Source organism: Diabrotica virgifera, chromosome 7, assembly GCF_917563875.1.
Source record: "Diabrotica virgifera virgifera chromosome 7, PGI_DIABVI_V3a".
NCBI lineage: Eukaryota > Metazoa > Arthropoda > Insecta > Coleoptera > Chrysomelidae > Diabrotica > Diabrotica virgifera.
The window spans coordinates 207098000-207119712 of NC_065449.1; the positions used below are offsets into that span (position 1 = coordinate 207098000).

Genomic DNA, 21713 nt, shown 5'->3' on the forward strand with positions numbered 1-21713 from the left:
CTTTCTTGATTGTCCAGGGGTGACAGAACACCATAGTACGTGTCAATTATCTCACCAATCAGTTTTCAAAACAAGAATTAGATACGGCATTTAAAAAGTCTGCCAATACAGCCCCAGGTTTTGATAATATGCATTATTCTATGTTGTTTAATCTTTCTAAACCAGCAAAAATTTTGCTTCTAAATCTACTAAACGATATTTGGTTAAATAAAATCGGCATACCTTCACAATGGAAAAACTATATTTTAGTTCCCATACTTAAGCCAGGAAAACCAAAAAATCAAGCATCGTCATATAGGGCCATTTCTTTATCATCATGTGTTTTAAAAACATATGAAAGAATGATAAAATCACGACTAGAATTTTTTTTAGAATCTAATAACCTTATTCATAGTTCTCAATTTGGGTTTCGAAAAAAAAAAATCGGCATATGAAATCCTGGCCAATATTGTTACAGATATTCAACTATCACTTTCCAATGACCAGTCAACATCAGCTTTATTTTTAGACATAAAAGGGGCATATGACAACGTAAAATTAGATATATTATATTTAAAAATGTGTCAAATGGGAATTCCTCAAAGTCTAGCTAAACACGTATATATTCTATACAACAACAGAAATCTATTTTTCAGAGAAAATAACTCATTCTCTGAATGCAGACAAACATCTATGGGGCTGCCACAAGGTGGTATATTAAGTCCTATATTATATTTAATTTACTCAAGTGATTTAATTGTTGACATCCCACAAAATGTATCTATTTTGCAATATGCCGATGATATTGTTATTTACACTCGTCACAAATCCATTGAGATAGGCCATAAGCAACTTAATTATGCAGTAAAAAATTTAGACAATTGGACTTTTAATAATGGCTTATCAATTTCCGAAGAAAAATCAGTATTAGTTACTTTTACAAGAAAAAGATTTCGTTGTCCTTCTCAAATAAAGTTATCAAAATATGTATTTCCTTACAAATCTTCTACTAAATTTTTAGGAGTAATTTTAGATTGTAAATTAAATTGGAAAGAACACATAAATTATGTAATCAAAAGAACAGAAAATAGTGTAAATTTATTAAAAACTTTCAGTCATTCCTCCTGGGGAGGGGATCCAAAAATAATGTTACTGTTTTATAAAACACTTGTCAGATCTATTTTAGATTATGGTTCTATATTTTACCATTCAGCAGCGGAATCAAATCTTAAAAAAATAGATCAAATAAAAAACAAATGTCTTCGACTCAGTATTGGATACTTGGGAAGTACGCCTATAGACGTCATGGAAGCTGAAACATGTGAACCACCACTGAACCTGCGTAGAAGATTTTTGTCTGACAAATTCGTATTAAAGTTAAGTTCTCAGAAATCTAAGGTGTTGGCTAAAATATCCAGTTTAGCCAGTATGGTTTTGACATCTAAATATTGGGAGAAGAAAAAAACACCGTTATTAGTTGAAAGTTTTATTACCAATGTACACAGATATGAACAACTTTATCAATCCAATGGTATCCCTTTATGGAATTATCCCTATGAAATGTTTCTATATCCAGTAAAGACTCATATTAATGTTAGATACTTGTGTCAAAACAGTGATATTATACAAAAAGAACATTATCGGGAATGTACAGTTAAGTGGAAGGAGTATGGAAAAATTTATACTGATGGATCGAAATCGGAACATGGAGTTGGTTGTGCCGTTTATTACCCTTCTAAAAATATTAAGTTAATATACAAACTACCAGAAATGTTGTCAATTTTCAGTGCAGAGCTTATTGCCATAAAACTAGCAATTAGTATGTGTTTAGAACAAGAAGATGATAAATTTGTTATATTCACAGACTCTAAAAGTTCTGTAGAAAAACTTAAAAACCTTTGTTTAAATCCTAATTTAAATTATATACTTCTTGATATTTTGGAATTGTATCACAATGTATTAAGTATGGGAAAACAAATTTATATTTCATGGATCAAAGCCCATTCAGGTATAGAAGAAAATGAAGAAGTGGATTCTTTAGCAAAAAATGGTGCGAAAAATGGAAGAATACTCGGATCAAAAATACCAGAGTCTGACTTTATTCCAATTTTTCGAAAGGAACTAAAGGAAAATTGGCAGCTAAAATATGAATTAGGAGAGAAGGGACAGTTTTTTAAGAATATACAACCAAAAATAAGGGACAAACCATGGTTTGAGAATATATGTAATCGTTCAATTATTCGGATTATAAGTCGAATGCGCTGTAATCATGCCTTATTTCCCGTGTATAAATGTAAAATAGGTTTGTTAGATAATAATAAATGTCTTTGTGATGAAATTGCCGATTTACAACATATTATTTTAGAATGTCCTTTAAAAAAATTAGAAATTGACAAGCTTTATCAAAATTTAATATCTTACAATATGAAATTTCCAATAAATGTTTCAAATCTATTGACATTAGAGGATAATAGTATTTATAATATTATATATCAGTATGTAAAATCTACTAACATTACATTGTAAGCAGTATTGCGACAGACAAAAAAAATTTTTTCATTGTAAGCCTAAACCGAAAAAATAATTAAAAAAATAAATAAAAAAGACAAACAACAAAATAAAATATGTACTAAAAAATAAAAAAATAATAATAATAATATAAAAAAACAAAACAATAAAAAAAATACATAAATCCTAATAAAAGGAAGAGAAATAAAAAAATTTAAAAAAAAAACCAAAAAAAAAACAAAAAAAAAATACATAAAAAAATAATAATAAAAATATGCAAACAAAATCATTAGGCATTTACTAACATACCAATATTGTATTGTATACAAATTATTGTTACTCAATGTACCACGTATATAAATGTAAGTATAAGTAAGCAATGGTTGATAAAACTATAAGAAAACATGACTGGTCTTTTGGCTACGCCAGTGCCATTAACTTAGTTAAAAAAAAAATTATTGTTTAGTTAATTCTTTTAACTAAATAATATCATTTAAAGCTAAAGGCCTAATATAAGATGGTTATTCCGATTATTAAAACACGCACTCGCAAAGGACTCATTGTGAAATGTTAGAAGTACGGATGTATTTTGTGATCATTATTTTTGAGATATATCCTGGCGGATATTTTGAAGAAACTTATTTATTAGTTTAGGAAATAGAAAGACAAATACAGTTATATTAGATAGGCTTTAAATCAACGGGAAAAATACCACAGGGCCCCTAAAATATTGTGGATATCAACGTAACTGAATTTCAGAATTCCGTGTGTAACAGAAGATCTTGTTGAGATCTTACATAGGTTTACTTTTGTTTTTTGTTAGTCTTGATTTTTTGCAGATTTTTATTCATTTCATGTGCATTCTTGACTTTCAAATTCCTTTCCTCTGTTGACAACTCCCTTTGGCAGATTTTCCTATTGTCATTCCAAGGTAACTGAAGGTGGATACTGTTTCAAACTTATAGGCCTGTGTAATTAGATATTTCTATGTTGCTGGGTCGTCTCTCCCTATCGTCACATACTTTGTTTCGTGTTGGGCATCTCCAGTTGTATCCTCTGTGCTTCTTTACCTAATTTTTCAATTACTTTTATAAATATTATCCTTGTCTCTGCTATGATGACCGGATCGTCTACATACTATTCAAATGGGGAATCATTTTTTCGAATCCTGAGAAAACTAATAAGTATTTTTGAAAAATTTAAACGCAGAATGAAACATTATGTTCTTACCGAGGGCCCAAAGTCCCTGAAAACTTCTATAATGTTTATTTCAATAAATTACAGGGGTGAAAAACTAAGAGAAAATGTAGTGTGATCTTTAATTTCAAATATCTCATTCAAAAGAAACTATTTATTTATTAAAAAGAATAAGTTTTCACTCTAATAGCATATAAAACAACATAATGCTATTCTACATCCCACCAGAATAAAAACAATGGGAAACATTTATTTATTCTAAGGGACTTTTGGCCCTCGATAATAATTTAGTCTTTCGTTCTGCGTTTAAATTTTTTTAAAATATTTATTAATTTTTTCAGGATTGGAAACATGGACACCATGTCCGTGGTGATATTTTCCTAATCGAACATTCGCTATCTTTGTCATACAACGCACTGAGTCAATAGAATATGATGACAAGACACAGTGACAGTTTTAATTATTTGACATGGCATCGGGAATATTTTGAGTTAAATAATATTGAGAGTGTATTTGATAAATAACTAATTTAAGACGTGAACTTAATAAAAAGTTATTTATTGTTTATTATTTCTGGAAGATCCAAGCAGAGAATACATCAGGATATATTGTGATCCAAGTATTTTTTTGTAAAAGATGTTCAAAATTGTAAGCGTTCCATAGTAACAATATTATTAAAAAATCACTTTAACACTTTTCCTCTTTTCTCGATTCAGTATTAGTTTTTGTTTAGTTTAGTTTTTCAGTTTATATCACTGAATACATAGTATAACGTGACTACTGTTAAAATAATACTCTCGGTTCGTTTATACGAATTTATTTATACAAGTTACAGACGAATTTATATTATACACTCAGGGGCGGCTCGTGATAGTACAAGATGGTGAGGCACACTACACTTGAGGATTATTATTATTATGGTTAGATTTTCTTTAATAGCCGGAAGGTCAATTTTGTGACGTCATAACGTCACAGAACGGCACCGTATTTATTTTAAGGCTTGCAAACGATATTAAATAACAATTTTATTCGCAAAAGAATAGCTACGAAAGATCTAAGTCTCTAACAGGTTCATACTCATAGTAGCTGTTTTTTCAGCTAAAAATAATAATTAATATGATACCACATATCAAAACAGCATGAATCAGATGTTTCGTCGTTGGCTCATCAGCGTTGAACACTTGAACAGCCATATTAAGCAAAATTTACATTATATACTACATGACAACAACGGACAACTGATTCCAGTGGCGTAACTGGGGGGCGCTTGGGGGTATACCCCCAGAGGCCCACCAGTTGTAGCCCCCCTTAGGATCATTCTGGTTTGGTCGTTGACTGATTCTGTTATTATTAATCACTTGTCAAAATGAAATTATGGTACGCAAACAATATATCTGCAAACACGTGATAATTTCATTTTAGAACCAATTTTATTATATTGTAAATGTATTGAATATACGGAAATAGAAACAAGCAAGTAAGCAAATTACGGTTATATTACAAGATTGTTTTTTATGTTAAATCATTGATTATAAATATTCCTGTACTTATTAATCAATGGTTAAATATACTAAGGGTTAAATTTTATTTCTTTGGTTTTTTATTTATTTTATAAACAGCGTACTTAAGGCTATGGGTACATAATTCGCAAATATTTTACGTGTATCCCTACTTTTTCTGTCTTTACACGGCAAATTACGTGTACTAAAATTTACACTGGTATGGATATGTAAACATTACTAGAATGTCATTCTACTTGAAAATGTCATCATTAATTTAAAGAGATTGGTTTTGAATGTTCTTGGATAACTGTTATTTTTAGAATTGCAAATTATTAATTCAGTTAATAAATGTGATAATTTTTTCACTAACTATGTATTCAGTGATTGTAATAATTTATTTGTACAACAAAGACTAATACTCAATCGAGAAAAGAGGAAAAGTGTTAAAGTGATTTTTTAATAATATATTGTTATGGAACGGTTACAATTTTGAACATCTTTAACAACAAAATACTTGGATCACAGAATATATTATCCTGATGTATTCTCTGCTTGGATCTTCCACAAATAATACACAATAAATAACTTTTTATTAAGTTCACGTCTTAAATCAAGTATTTATCAAATACACTATATTATATCAATAATATTTAATCAATAACTCAACATATTCCCGACGCAATGTCAAATATTTAAAATTGTCACTGATTGTCAGTGTCTGACTGACAATATATGCTGACAATATTATATTCGGCTGAGTGCGTTGTAAGACAAAGATAGATTTGGAAAATATTACCACGGCATTGTGTTCATTTTTTTCAAATCCTGAAAAAACCAATAAATATTTTTGAAAAATTTAAACGCAGAATGAAAGACTAAATTATTACCGAGGGCCGAAAGTCCCTTAGAATAAATAAAAAGTTTATTTTGAATGATATATTTGAAATTAAAAATCACACTAAATTTTCTCTTAGTTTTTCACCCCTGTAACTTATTAAAATAAACATTATAGAAGTTCTCAGGGACTTTTGGCCCTCGCTAATAACGTAATCTTTCATTCTGCGTTTAAATTTTTCAAAAATACTTATTAGTTTTCTCAGGATTCGAAAAAAATGAATCCCCATTTGAATAGCATTACAGCGGAAAATACGTACCGATCCTCTTAAAAGTAAATGAATTATTATGAAAGAAATCATAATTTCTAATTTTTTTATTAATTTATTTATTTAATTGACATTGGCAAATGGCTTTTAGCCAGTCAGAGCATAATAACATATTCTAAACATCTATTGTATCCCTTATACTAATAGTAAGTACACGTAACTAGAACAAACTGCTCTAACAAACTACCTAAAACTGCAAAACCACGCTAGAGGCATATTTTTGCCTGCCTCTGAAAGGATACTTAATCCCGCTTCCAAAAATTATTCTGTCATGCTGCCGGCCGATCTCCGTCGGCTTCGTAATATGCTAGACAAGGTACCATCAGAGGCAGTGCCTCGGCTATATAATTTGAGTAGAGTAGGTATCGGTGTGTTATGAAGAACGGGTCAGGGCCGTACTTATTTTTTTTATCATAAAAATAAAGTTAATAAAAAAAGTTTTATAATAAAAATTGAATATTTAGCAAATTTCAAAAAGTTAAATTGTATTTAAAGAATTATTGATGATGAAATAACGAAAATAAAGTTATTTAGCAAATTTCAAACAGTTAAATTGTATTTAAAGGATTGATGATGAAATAACGAAATAACGTAAATAGTCGATTGATATACTGGTGAGGCACTGCCTCACCTGCCTCATAGGACCAGCCGCCACTGTATACACTAAACTCAAATAAAAGCGCGCTCCCATTAAATAGCAAATAACGTTATACTCGATCATTCCAGACTTCGCCACCTAGCTATGGTGTGACCTTCCACATATACCGCGCGTCGATTTCACGTATATCGTGCTTCTACCAGAATTTTCTCGGCTTACGTCTCGAGGTGCTACTTGCGGCCGGTGATTCATTGTTTTGCTACAATAGTTGGTGAAAAAATTATCACTTATTAACTGAATTAATAATTTGCAATTATACAAATAACAGTTATCCAAGAACATTCAAAAGCCATCTCTTTAAAGTTAATGATGACATTGTCAAGTAGAATGACATTCTAATAATGCTTACATGTCCATACCAGTGTGAATTTTACTACACGTAATTTGCCGTGTAAAGACAGAAAAAGTAGGGATACCCGTAAAATATTTGCGAATTACATATGTACCGATAGCCATAATTGAAGCTGATTTGTAATATTTTTGTTCACGCTAAACTCCGTAACAATAAGTGGCGCATACAATATTCCAGCTACAAAAGATCTGATATGAATATTACGTGACGCGAAAATGTATTTTCATTTTGATGCAAAACAAAATTCTAGTTTTATTTTAAAAGATTTTTCCATAATATTTGCTTTTGAAGTAAACGCGCCACAAAAGAGTTTCAAAATTCAAACTGTATCAAAGTTACTCTTATGTGGCGCGTTTTACTTCAAATTGAGCAAATATTATGGAAAAATCTTTTAAAATAAAACTAAAATTTTGTTTTGCATCAAAATGAAAATACATTTTCGCGCCACGTAATATTCATATCAGATCTTTTGTAGCTGGAATATTGTATGCGCCACTCATTTTTACGGCGTTTAGCGGTTTTTTATTCGTGTATAGGTAATACATACATGAATTAAATCTCAGAACTAAGCTGTAATCAGTCACTTTACCTAGTTACTAAACATGTCAGCATCTATCATTAACCTCGTTTTATTTGAAATAATTATTACATTCTATAATTTTATGTGCATTAGACTCAATTAATCAGACAGTTTGTACAATTTAAGCACAAATAATCACGATACAACAAATAGTACTATAAATGAAAAATCCTGAAGTCAATCAAATACAGAAAGTCTTAATGGATTAAACTACCTAATAGACCTTGATAGTCCCGTTTTTACATATTATGTATGTGTGGTAAATAGTATCATGATGTCAAGCGCAAAAGAGATTATACTGTGTAATTAATGCCAATTGTTTCAAAAATTTTCTCTTCCTGAAGTCACCAAATTTTCAACCAAATTCAGGTTATGTGCAAATTATGTACTTCATTGAAGGAAAATGTTGGTATTTGTTTGGAGTTGTGTTAAATTTTAGTAAATATTTATCTGGTTTCAGTAGTCTTTATTAGAACTCAAGGTCAACATGTACTAATAACAGACATAAAAATAATAACAATAAACAATGTAACTGTTGTTTTCTTAATTTATACCAATACATGTCACTGACAGACATAAAAATTTATGAACCTATACAAGAATGGAAATGTTTAATAGACGTATGAAATGCACTGTGCAGTTTATTGGCATATATTATAAGAAAGTAGGTGAAAAATTCAAAAGACAACCAAATAGAAGATGTATTGCTAAGATAAATACAATTAAGGGCGTGGGAGCCAAATTTCGTCTCCAATGCTTTTTAACCCGGGAGCAAAAAAATTTTGCTTAGATGGCATTATACGGGGGTGAAAGGAAGCGTTGTATTTTCTCCTAACTTTAAAAAATTCTGTGGAAAAATTAGAGGGCTTATTTTTTTTCAAACTTTTTTTGTATTATCCTGGAGGTATCACTAAGGTTTTGTTTTTTGAATTATCCGAATATTTCTTTTCTTGTAAGAGCTGTAAATAAAAACACAGCTTTGAAGGATTTTTTTTTTTAATCAAATGCACTAAACTAAACAAAACAAAAAAAATTAAGAACAAAACAATTCAATAGCGGGTATGTCCACCTGTTGCAGCACCGATTGCTCGCAATCTGTTTGGCCTCGAATACAGATGTGTTATCCTCGCCTGAAGAATAGCCCGATATTGCTCTACCAGGGCCATACAGTACCAAATTTTCTGGAGGCCTAGGATGACGGCGAATAGCTTTTTTTAATTCATCCCATAAATCCTCAATAGGATTGAGATCTGGGCTGCATGCGGGCCATTCTAATCTTATCAATACAACCTCGATTTTATGAGTCAATCAGTGTTTTTATTTACAAAACATGGTACAGCTCTTACAATAAAAAAGATATTCGGATAATTCAAAAAACAAAATTTTAGTGATGCCTCCGGGATAATATGACAGGACTATGAAACAAAATCAGCTCTTCCATTTTTCCACAGAATGTTTTAAAGTTATGAGAAAATACAACGCTTCCATTCACCCCGTATAATGCAATGCAAGCAAAATTTTTGTGTTACCGGAATAATACCGAACGATATCAATACATGTATCTACAAACTGGTGCAAGAATCTTAAAAATCGGAGTACAAATAATAAAGATATAAAATTTTCAAACTTAATCAAAAATTTTGGGTGACGGAATTTTGTGTCGGTGAGTGTATATAAAGAACACTGTTCTTTAGTCGCATAATTTTGTATATAATTTCATGATTTTTAATACACCATTTCATCTTCAACAATATCCCTAAGTGCGTCATAGGGTGCATTCTCAGAAAATTCTCCAAATCGAGAATATTCTCTGATTTTTCATTCTCGAGAATTTTCCAACACTAGACCTACCCATCTTATCCGGTTAGTTTTTATATGTCTGACGATGTTTTCAGTACCATACAGAGTCATCAAGTCAGCATTACAGCACTGTCTCCACTCTCCTGTCAATTCATCTCTTTGAGGACCAAATATTATTCAGAGAACCAGAAAACAGGTCAAAGACAGTGAAATAGAAGAGAATGAAAGGAACTAATACACAGTTTATCCAGAGAATAAACAAGAAAGAAGATGTCAATCAGTCAGCAATTTTACACTTTTGGCCAAGAAACACAGAACCACCCAATACTCCACAAGGGGGGATGGAACTAGAGAGAGAGGACACTAATCAAAACAATAAATTCCCAAATAATGTTCAGGAGCTCTATTGTAGTCTGAAATTAGTTGTAAACATACTAATAAAACATTTTGTATACCAAGTACTTAGCTTAGATATCTTTATCTGTTCACCTTGATTTTTAATATAATTATTTTTTAAAATAGGTGAATACATAAATAAATAAACAACATACTCCACAAAACATATTGTTAATATTAAAAAAACAGTTTTAAATGCAACTTATTTTTAACCTTCCAGTGGACTGGTGAGATTTGTCAGGACCATCCCATTTGAAAATACATACAATATTATATATAGTCTATCTTCATGACCGAGACAGTATTATAGCATAATTATATACATAAAAATTATGCTATAATACTCTCTTGATCATAAAGATAGACTATAACCTAGTAAGATTTTATTGATAAAATTGAAACCTTATAAATACTTATACCTTTTCTATAATAAAAATATTCTTAATTTCTCTGCAAATTTTGAAAAAAAATAAAAGATACAACAAACTTGAAATATACCCACCCCTAATGGTTCTCACAGGTCTCACCAGACCCAACATGTAATTTTTTTATAACTTTATGCTCCATCTTTATACACTTCATAGAAAATGACTTCTGTAGTTCCCCTAAATTGAGTAGTATGTTTATACATCATACATTTATTAGTGGTTAGTTGCACACACACATCATCATCATCATCAATCAGCCAATCGCATCCACTGCTGGACATAGGCCTCTCTCAGTTCTTTCCACAGTTGTCTACACTGGACCACGTGTAGCTGGTTTGCCGCTACTCTTTTTATATCGTCGGTCCATCTAGTTGGTGGTCGTCCTGTGCTTCTTTTATTGTTTCTATTGTTTCTGGGCCTCCATTCCATGATTCGTTGTGTCCACCATCCATCTTGTGTTCTAGCTAAATGCCCTCCCCAGTTCCACTTAAGTGTCGTAGCTCTTTCGACAACGTCTGGAACTCCTGATCTTTGCCTGATTTGTTAGTTTGTTATGTGGTTTAGAAGGCTCACATTCAGCATTCCACATTCCATGGCTCGCTGTGTTTTGAGTTTATTTGTGGATTTTTGCATCAGGATTAAAGTCCATATAAGGCAAAACACATTGGTTATAAACCTTTCGCTTGGGACACATGGGAATTGAACTTTTTAGAATATTATGGCTTAGTTTGACAAATGCTGCCCATGTAAGACCTATTCGCCTGTGTATTTCATATGTTTGATTGTCTCTGCTTATTTTTATCTCGTGTCCCAGATATTTGTCACTATCTGTCTGTTGTACGGTATTCTGCCGTCCTAAGCAAGAAGGCAGTATCTCCAATTTTTACAATTTTCGAGTTTGCTCTTTTATATGGGTTATTATACAATTATTAATATACCTAACAAAGTTAGAAAGCCGTAAGCCTTCATTCCTTGGTCTGGTAGACTATTAAAATTGCAGTAACTCAACTTGTTGTTAGACATTACTTAGTTAAAAGGCAGTAAGTATCTTATACAAGCCTAAAAAGCAGTACCTCCTACAGAAAAAAAATGGAGATACCTACTGCTTTTTAATCTAGCAACTGCTTGACTATTTTTACTACTTTTAAGCAAGTGTGTAATAACATACCTTGTTTAAAAGCAGTAACCGCCATTTTCATTAAGATTTATAAAAATATCTTATAAAACAATAAACTTATCCAATGATATGAAAAGGAACTATAACGCAGTTAAACAATTCTGAAATCCATAAATATTTTCATGGTGGCTCAGCCCCGTTTATTAAAATCTGCATTATCTCGAAACTTACATTTGTGGAGATACTGCCTTCTTTCTTAGGACGGCAGTATTATTGTCAATATTTTCTGTTTCTGTTTTCTCTTTCTCTTGATTCAGGTATTTGTCCAAGTTTGTGGAAATCTAGTTTTATTGTTCCTATTCATAAATCAGGTAAAAGGAGTAATATAGCTAACTACAGACCAATAAAAATTCTTTCTTCTATTCCTAAAATTCTAGAGAATATAATATGCGACTCTATTAAAACACCTTTATGCAATGTACTAATTGAAGAGCAACATGGTTTTCTTCCAGGTAGATCAACTTCGACAAATCTCTTACTTTTCACACAATACATATATGATGCTTTGGAAGGGAGACTAAAGGTAGATACTATTTATACAGATTTCTCTATAGCATTTGACATCGTTAATCATAAATTATTGTGTAACAAGCTTAAAGCTATTGGATTTACAGGCAATCTGTATAACTGGCTGTGTAGTTACCTAACTAGCAGAATACAGTTTGTTAAGATAAAACACTTTCCTTTCAATCTAGTGAAATTTCCGTAACATCTGGTGTTCCACAAGGAAGCCACTTAGGGCCTTTCCCTTTTAATACATTTGTTAATGACATTAAATCTCAAATTAACTCTAAATTTCTGCTACATGCTGACGATTTAAAAATCTTTAGAATTATCGAATCCATCTCAAATTGTGAAATACTTCAAATTGATATTAATAAAATTATTTGCATGGTGCAAATTGAACCAACTGAGCATTAAGGTTGGAAAATGTCACGTTATTAGTTTCTGTAGAATTAACAGCCTCTTTTATAATTACAAACTAGATGAAGAACAACTGAAGGCTGTATCAACTGTGAGATCTAGGTGTTCAATTAGATTCCAAACTAAATTTTTGTGCTCATTTTGATTATGTGAATAACTAGGCATTTAAAATGTTAGGCTTCATTATCAGAACTTCTAGATGTTTGCATAACATTAATTCTATCACACTGATTTATATTTCCCTAGTTAGATCTGTTCTTGAGTATTGCTGAGTTGTTTGGCCACCCACTTATGAAGTCCATATAGCCAAGCTTGAAAAAGTTCAAAATAAATTCATTAGGTATTTAAGTTTTAAATTATACCCTATTCCACAAACATACGTCTGTTGTGGATGATCTCGACAACGAATATGTTACTGTGCATATTATGAAGAACGAAAGTAAATTGCAAAATACATTGTTGTTTATTGGAACAATTATTAGAGCCATTTACTTTCGTACTTCTTATGTTACACACTAAAATATGCGTTGTCACGATAATCCAAGACAGTTGTATATTCGTGGAATAGCCCATACATAAACCTTTAAGTGACCATTCCTACTCAGAAATTAGAAATACATTAAACCTTCCTAAGCTATCTTCTAGATTCTAGACGGATTTATGCTGATGTTTTGTTTCTACATAAACTATTGAATTCTAAAATAAATTGCAATGATCTACTGTCTCTAATTGATTTTAATGTTCCCTCCAAAGTCACTAGATCATCTCAAAATTTTGCAATTAAATTTCATCGCTGCAACTTTGTTAGGCATTCTCCACTGAATAGAATCATTCTGAATGGAAATAGAATATACTTCAATTTGTTGCTGTGTGCTTCCGAACTCCGAATACAATTGTAGACAATTTGTAAAAAAATGTTTGTAATTTAGGTGATTTATATTGTTATTAGACCAAAAGGCAGCGCTGAAAAATCTCTTTGAATTTACTAAAGCTAGATTTTTCACAGTTGATTACTGTGAGTGTGTAGAGAAACATACTGCGGTCAGTCAAGCAAAACGTGAACAGGGGTTACTGAGAGGGTATCAAAGTTGCTTTCCTACGAAGGTAATTAAATCCATTTACTAAGGCTGAAAATCAGTACACACATTATAAATCAAATATAAATAAAAGTTATTATATCGGTCAGCTGTATGACGGGACAGAGCCGGTCGGTCGGCCCCAATAGTCGATTGAGGAAATGAAGCATTTTGGCTCGCAATTTTTTCGTCCAGCATGAATTTACTTGAAATTTTCACAGAAGGTAGGGAATAGTCCAAGGATCATTTTCTATATCATACCTCTATCATACGCTAAAACCTTGGGGGTGGTTGCCATCCCATCTCGGGGGTGGGATTTTTTTATTACATTTTAACCATGTAATTCGATGGAAAAGGTGATTCTAAGAAAAAAATGTCTTTACATTTTCTTCGTAAAACTAATATTTTTCGAAAGTCTAAGTTTTCACTCTAATGGCATATAAAGCAACATAATGCTACTCTACATCCCACCAGAATGAAAACAATGGGAACCTTCTCTGGTTACACCTCCGAGGCTTCTACAATTTGCAAGCCATACGGATGCTGAGACTAAGGAAGATGAGGGAATTTTACAATATATAATTCACGTCCCATCTGCTTGGCGCGGTAAAGTTCCAACGAGAATAGTTCCCTTTGTACTCCAAACAGAGTAAAGTACATCAAAAATGAATAACCATTTTCAATGTCGTTGCAACACGAAACTACAGCCGCATGATATTCTTGTCCAATCAGAGAGTGCCGCAAGCTCCTCTATCGGTTTCGAAACTTATTAGTCTCTCATCAGGAGGCACATATGCTGCTCTCCCTGATCCAACCAAAACAAACCCCGGCGTGCAGTCACGGATCGCAACGAACGAAATGGCATAGATGCCCTAGCAGCAACTGCTATCAAAAGTCTAAGTTTTCACTCTAATGGCATATAAAGCAACATAATGCTACTCTACATCCCACCAGAATGGAAACAATGGGAACGTTCTCTGGTTACACCTCCGAGGCTTCTACAATTTGCAAGTCATACGGATGCCGAGACTAAGGAAGATGAGGGAATTTTACAATATATAATTCACGTCCCGGTCACGGGTCACGAACCGGTAGAGGTGCTTGCGGCACTCTCTGATTGGACTAGAATATCGCGCGGCTGTAGTTTCGTGTTGCAACGACATTGAAAATGGTTATTCATTTTTAATATTTTTTAAGTTATTCACGCTTGAAAATAAAAGTTTTTCGACAAAAAAATCGACTTTTTTAGAGGGTTTTTTTGAGAATAACAATATTTGAGGGTAAAAACAATATTAAAAAAAGCTTCTACAGAGTCTCGGATAATCCGCCCCACGGATAAACCGCTCGCGGATAAACGGGAGTTGACTGTAATTGTCAAAAATATCATATTCCAGTAGAACAGTCAAATTATTTTAAAATGTCATTAATTATTATCTGCTTATGGTGATGGTACTCAGTTCAGTCACTGGATTGTAAACACATCAAGTATTCTATTGGATGTCAACAAGTAAATAATTCCAATAATCATGACTAACAAAGGAAAATACCACTTTTAGTAAAATAACATTTCTATTTATACCTAGAAAGGTATTATTAAATATTAACATTATTCTTCTTAGAATGGCAATGCAACAAATACCACTGTATAAAAACATAATCGATTTTTACTATATTTATATGCCGGTAAAGCTGCGTTATTTCCCCCCGATATTCCTAAAATAAGGCTTTGTTACATCATCAGTAAGTTCATGCACCTTAAAGCTACTATGGATGTACATACAATGGAAAATGTAGGTAAGTATAGAGATAAGCCAGTAATCATCAAAACATTCAGACAAAATGCTTGAGAAATATGTCAACCTACTCAACTATAAATTTAGAAGCGCCAGATTTATTTAAATAGCGCTAGAGTACCTATATCAAAAACCAAAATAAAAATACAAAATAATCCAATGTTTATATTCCAACACAGCATGACCTTGAAAAGCAAAACAGTCAATAAACGGCCACGGACAGGGAGCACAGACGGAAGGACGACGCAAGGGGGAGGGTGTTATTAAACACATAACATCCGCCATTTTAATTCTCATACAATGTTTGTTTACAATTTCTAGATATTTACCTCAAATTGCCAATGCGCTGATTGTAATATCTGTTTAGCTTGATCGTGTGCACAACCTGCTGCTACAACAAATTGATTTATCATTACTTGTTCTCTTAAAGGGGCATCCATTTTAAAAATCTTGTAAAGACCGGAATAGACTACACTCGTTTTGAAATATACAAGCACTCCACTACTCCACTCTCCACTTCACTACGGCACTACGTCAGTCTTTCTTTTTCTTGGACTGCTTTTGTCCCTCTCTTTCTCAAGGCAACAAGTATTTATGAATGACGTCAAGCATATGCGAACTCGCGCAAATGACTGGTAGAATGTTGTCATATTTATAATGTTTTTCTGATAATCTGCAAATAAATATGAAACCTGAAACTAAAAAAGCACTACAATTCTGAATTCATTGTTCATTGAGTGTTTATTTTATAGCTGTAAGAAAGAGAAAGAAGTGATATCTCTAACATTTTAATATCTTGGAATTTATTATAAACAGTAAAAATATGTTTGTCAATATTTTTTTACATTATTCAATTAATAGACACTTTCTAATATAAGAACATGGAAAATAGGAAAATATACTGAATCGGCTTTTTCTGAATTGTACTTCCAGGTTTATAATATTTATATACCAATTTATAAATTTATCGGTTTATGATAAACTTGTTCAATATTAAAGGTACAATATTAAAGGGCTTATTTCCATTGCTGCGCCAACACGTGGTAGCGCCTGTCTACAAAACATTTATGGCGCCCAAAAATACGCAATTTTTAAAAAAATGACTAAAAACTCTCTAAAATGACTCTGGAGGCGCCCCTTAATTTCTCTCTAGAGCCTATTAAGTTGCGAATAGGTAAATTTTAAAAACTTTTATTGACGATTATTTTACCTATGTTTATTATAAAGTACAGGAGTGAAACAATGATATAATTTTAAAATTGTATTTAAAGAGGAAGCCAAAAAATAGTTTGTCTCTTGATTTTAGTGGATTAGGTATGCAACCAGTTATAGACTATTTAAAAATGAAAATATTTTAATTGGATCATAGTATAAAATGACAGAAGTAAATGAAATCTGGCCAATTTTACTTGTCATCTACAAAATTTAATTGATAGTATGTATAGTTAAGTAACACAATAAAGTTTATATTGTAGTAAAAACGTATAATTTGTGTACCAAGTAATACCTATATTGAATTAAAAAATAAAACCAATCTAGGAGTTGCACATGACAACATTGCCCATACAGGGGATAAATCGGTGTTGTCAAACTTATGAATTATTCTATAACATCACAGCAAATCATTTTAAACTCAAGTTTTTATTTTTGGCTTAATACTTACTACGTTAAAACTATTATAATTGAATAAACTTCTAAAAATAATAAGAAACGGAATTTGTTTTGTAAGTTCTTTGGATAAAATAATGTTTTTCAAAATTTTATGTATTGACATTTCGAATATTTAATGAATTTTATGAATGACTAAACCGGCAACGTGACAACGTGGCTTTAGTTGCGACAAGCGACAACGCCATGTCTCATGTCTTTTTTCCGTAACCCTCCATTTGTCTGAACTTCATATGAGTGGTTTCATTTTTCGATAATAAATACCAAACAAGAGAAAACTATATCCATCTGGAGTATTGCTAAGTAAATAAGGTAAGAGTTAAGTCCGTGAAGGGAAAAGTGGTAATAACAGTTTCTTTTCTCCCAAAGATTGTGTTAATTTGTAATTACAGTTAGATGATGGGAGTACATGGTTAATATTTCAATAGTTCGTATTAAGTATAATATCGCGAAAGACTTCTAGTAGTTTGTGTTGTGAGTCTCGAAGTAAAAGTCCGGGTTTAAGTCAAATAAGTTAGTAGTTTGGAATAAAAATGTATTTATTGAAGAAGCAAAATGTTATATCCCAACAGTGCCTTTATGGTAATGAAGGATTTGACTACTTTGATCCCAAGGTAAGACAGCAGTAACAACGGTCTCAAAAGAATTAGGTTTACCCGAAGTGTTAACAACTGTCCCAGTGAGATCGGCTAATCATTTGGAGATTTCTTATTGTTAATATAACCTTTTTATGTTCTCAGTCCCCATGGATTCCGAAGATTCTCGGGAGGCTTCCTCTGGAAGTGGAAGCGAAGATGATCAAGGAAGAATCAGTCGTGCTAGCAAAAAATCTGCTGGTAGAGACTCCTACAAATCCAGATCTTCATCAAGGTCATCCAGTGCTGGTAGCAGGGCTCATTCTGCTTCTTCACAAAGTTCTGCTGGGAGTAGAAGTAGACCACCCTCTCCAGAAGCAGATAGGCTTCAATCTAGATCTAATAAAAGTAGATCACCTGATTCTCGTTCTAGTAGGAGTAGGTCTCCGAATGAGGTATCAGCTGCACCAAGAAGTCAATCTCCCAATCCAAGATCACCTAAAGTAAGATCTAAAGAAAAACAAGGTAAGAACCTTTAATTGGATATTTAATACAGTAGAACCTGCCGTATCCTGATCAATGTGAGGACAGACTGATCCAGGTATGAAAAAATCTGGATATCAAGACCACTTCTTTTATAGTCTCTGAAACGTTTTCTCCTTCGTACATTCCAGTAATCAACACTGTCAATAACTTTCGTCGATAGACACGTTTTATAGATTGTATAATACATTAGTTTGCCATCTTTTAGTTCTTTCGGTCGGGATGAGACTGCCTCTCTCAGTAGATTTCGGTAGATCCAGACAGCAGTACTGTCCGGATATGATAGGTCCGGATGTGGCAGGTTGTACTGTATTATTATTTTACTCTTATTTAATTGATTACTTCTTTTTTTTTTGGCATCATAACCAAGGATGGGTCTTTGCCTGTTTGGCTATGTGCTTCAATTCTCTCTTTCTCCTCCATTGGTTTACATTCATAGTTTTCAGGTCATCTTCCACGTCATTTAACCATATCAGTCTGTTTCTTCCTCATTTTTTTGTTTTCCTATCAGCTTTCATTGTAATATTTTCTTTGTTGTTTTCTTCTTCTCCTTCTTTTTGTATAGACATGACTCTCGCTGTTTTTCATTGTGCCTCCAGTAATGTAAAATTTGAGCTTTTGATCGTAGTCCTCGAATATTTTCATAAAAAATATTTACAGTTTTATTATTTTTCGTGATTTCAGAGGTAATGAAGTCATCTCGTACTTCGTCATTCACCTAAAAATGTTTGATCTCAGTTCAGGCATTTTAGCAAAGTTAAATCTACGAAAAGTTACCCCGGGTGGCCAGTAATTTTCATTGCTCATCTTAGTGTACAATTGGAACAGTGCGCCAATTTTGAATAATGAATATTTCCCAACATTATTCAATTTTTCTACAGTGAATGTAAAACCTTTATTATCGTCTTCCAGCCATTTCTGCCACATTTCTCATGTTGAATCTTTATTTCGGATTTTGCCAATATAAAACCAAGCGGTTTTAGGAGTTGCCACCCCTGCTCTAGGAGTCCATTTGACCTATCTGTTGAGCTGTACTTCGTTTTCTTTTAGTTGTTCAAATACATTTTTGTTTAATGGTTGGTTTACAAGTGCGGTGGTTTTCGAGGTTGATGTTTCGTCTTGCACAGTTTGAATATGTTTGGATTGCAGACTGAGGCTGGTCTTGCCGTTTTTATCGTTGTTGTCTATGGTTTTTCTATAATTTTTTTGGGATTTCTTATTTGAATTCTCGTTCATTTCACTTTTTTTGGATCTGATTTATGTTTTTCGTTTTCCATATACCTAATTTTATCCAACAATAACTGATTATTTATTTGTAGTATATTGTTTTTATCTTGGAATTCAACAAGTTGTTTCAAATACCTGTTTTCAGTCTCTAATGAGTCTTTTGTAGCTTATATACTTCGACATTCAGCACAGACGAGCCATTGCAGCACTTTACTTTATTTTCACTTATTACTACTAAATTACTTAGTCTTTTTAAACAACTTTTGTGAAATATTCCATAACAGTTGATGCAAACACTAACTGCCGGATCTTTTGTTATACAACACTTCATTTTTGAACTAATATCAGGCGGACCATCTTTCGGTGTTTGTTCATTGTCCGTCATCTTGAAAACTTTTCTAATGATTTCTCTTGAACCTGCCTCATTATAAATATAGGGTCAGTGCAATGATTTCTCTTGAACCTGCTTCATAAATATAGGGTCATTTTGACGACACCCGATTTGGGCATCGAAACGTTAATAAAAATTTTTTTTTCAATTTAATTGTGTCTTATTTCTCATCTAAATAGTTAATTATAAAAATGCCACAAGGAAATAGCTTCAGAACAACTTTGAGATTTTGATTGTTCTTTAGATCCGATAGTAGTTATTTGAATAGTGTGTATTCTACTGTAATGTTTAAATTTTTTTTCTAGGTCCAAGATCACCAAGTTCATCTTCCTCCTCTTCATCTGAGGATGAAGAACCAAAATCTCCTGAACCGGAGAGACCTGTATCAGGAGGGCCAAGATCACCACCCTCTTCCCCTCCCAATGACTATCCCAAATCTCCAAGTCCAGCTCCAGATATGTTAAGCCACCCTAGATCGCCATCACCAAATCAAGTTAGATCACCTTTACCAAACCATCCTCTTTCATCTCCACCAAATCATCCTAAATCACCTCCAATGAACCATCCCCAATCACCCTCACCAAACCATCCTAGATCTCCTTCACCAAACCATCATAGATCTCCTTCACCAAACCATCCCAGATCCCCTTCACCAAACCATCCCAGATTCCCTTCACCAAACCATCCCAGATCCCCTTCACCAAACCATCCCAGATCCCCTTCACCAAACCATCCTAGATCCCCTTCACCAAACCATCCCAGATCGCCTTCACCTCAGAGCTCCTCTCGTAGCTCGTCTCAAGAATCTCATGGACACAAGTCTGACCATTGTGTAAATGGCGAAGTGAAAGTCAGGTATACTTTTTATTAATGTATTTACATTTTGTTAGCTTTTCAATTTTGTAATACTGTACTGTAATTGAATCAGTCATTTTGAAAAGGGGTCATCTCCACTTTTTTGACATTTCCACTTTTCGTTGAATTTATATTTGAGGGGTCTAGATGCAAAACGGACATTTCCACTTTTTGGTCAAAATTAGTTGAATACACCTCTGTAATCTGTGATTAAAGATCCATATTAACAATTTGATAAAGAGCAAAATTGGACAGTTCCTAGTAGTAATTCAGTTTGAAAGAATTGGTTCAGATGCAAAAGTGGACTTTTCCTCCAATTTGAGATAGGGAACAGTAAAGTTGTAAATTTTTTTTTTTTTTTTTTTCAGTTTACTTGGAATGACATAAAGTGGGAATGTCCGGTTTTGAATCTAGACCCCGCATTTAATACACATAGAGACATCTATTCCACATGAAAACGGGTCAACTTTCAATGTTATTACCATAAGCACAACATACCCTGCAAACCAGTTCAGTTTGAAAAGGGGTCATCTTCTAGAGATACCCATTTGAGATGACCCGTTTTCAAAATGAACATCACCTGTTCATTTTAAAATCGGGTCATCTCTATTTAAAAAAATTGAGGTTTCTAGGTCTTTTAAAATTTAAAAACATTTTTAAAATATTCATCAGCTTGTATTTAGCCGTTTAATGTGTGTAATAAACAATATTCACATTATAATGACTATTTTTTTTCTTTTCATACCTGTCCATTTTCAAAACGGGTCATCTCTTTTTAAAAAAATTTCAGTTTCTAGGTCTTTTCAAACCTAAAAAAAATATTTTTAAATTATTCATCAGCTTGTATAGTGAATATTAAACGCAAAAAAATACTTAAAACAATTATTTTCCTAATAGTCTTAAAGATAAAAAGTTTTTGAC

The 21713-nt window shown here is 32.5% G+C and overlaps 2 protein-coding genes across 4 annotated transcripts in view; one reads left to right on the forward strand and one right to left on the reverse strand.

Annotated features, from left to right (window-relative positions):
• The window catches only part of LOC114326238 (UBA-like domain-containing protein 2), a 95298-nt gene extending 79174 nt beyond the window's left edge, over positions 1 to 16124 (reverse strand). The window contains exon 1 of the mRNA XM_028274537.2: positions 15863 to 16124. Coding sequence (XP_028130338.1) covers positions 15863 to 15973 — 111 coding nt within the window. The 5' untranslated portion in view covers positions 15974 to 16124. The remainder of the gene's footprint in view (positions 1 to 15862) is intronic.
• Positions 16125 to 17254: 1130 nt separating this feature from the next.
• LOC114326239 (serine/arginine repetitive matrix protein 2) overlaps positions 17255 to 21713 on the forward strand; it is a 78696-nt gene continuing 74237 nt past the window's right edge. For 2 of the 3 annotated variants that reach the window (XM_028274538.1, XM_028274541.1), the window contains exons 1-3: positions 17255 to 17513; positions 17942 to 18301; positions 20243 to 20792. In XM_028274538.1, the coding sequence (XP_028130339.1) occupies positions 17947 to 18301; positions 20243 to 20792 (905 nt within the window). In that variant the 5' untranslated portion in view covers positions 17255 to 17513; positions 17942 to 17946. Of the gene's footprint in view, positions 17514 to 17561; positions 17816 to 17941; positions 18302 to 20242; positions 20793 to 21713 lie in introns of those variants that run through there. The other variant, XM_028274539.2, reaches the window with a different exon arrangement.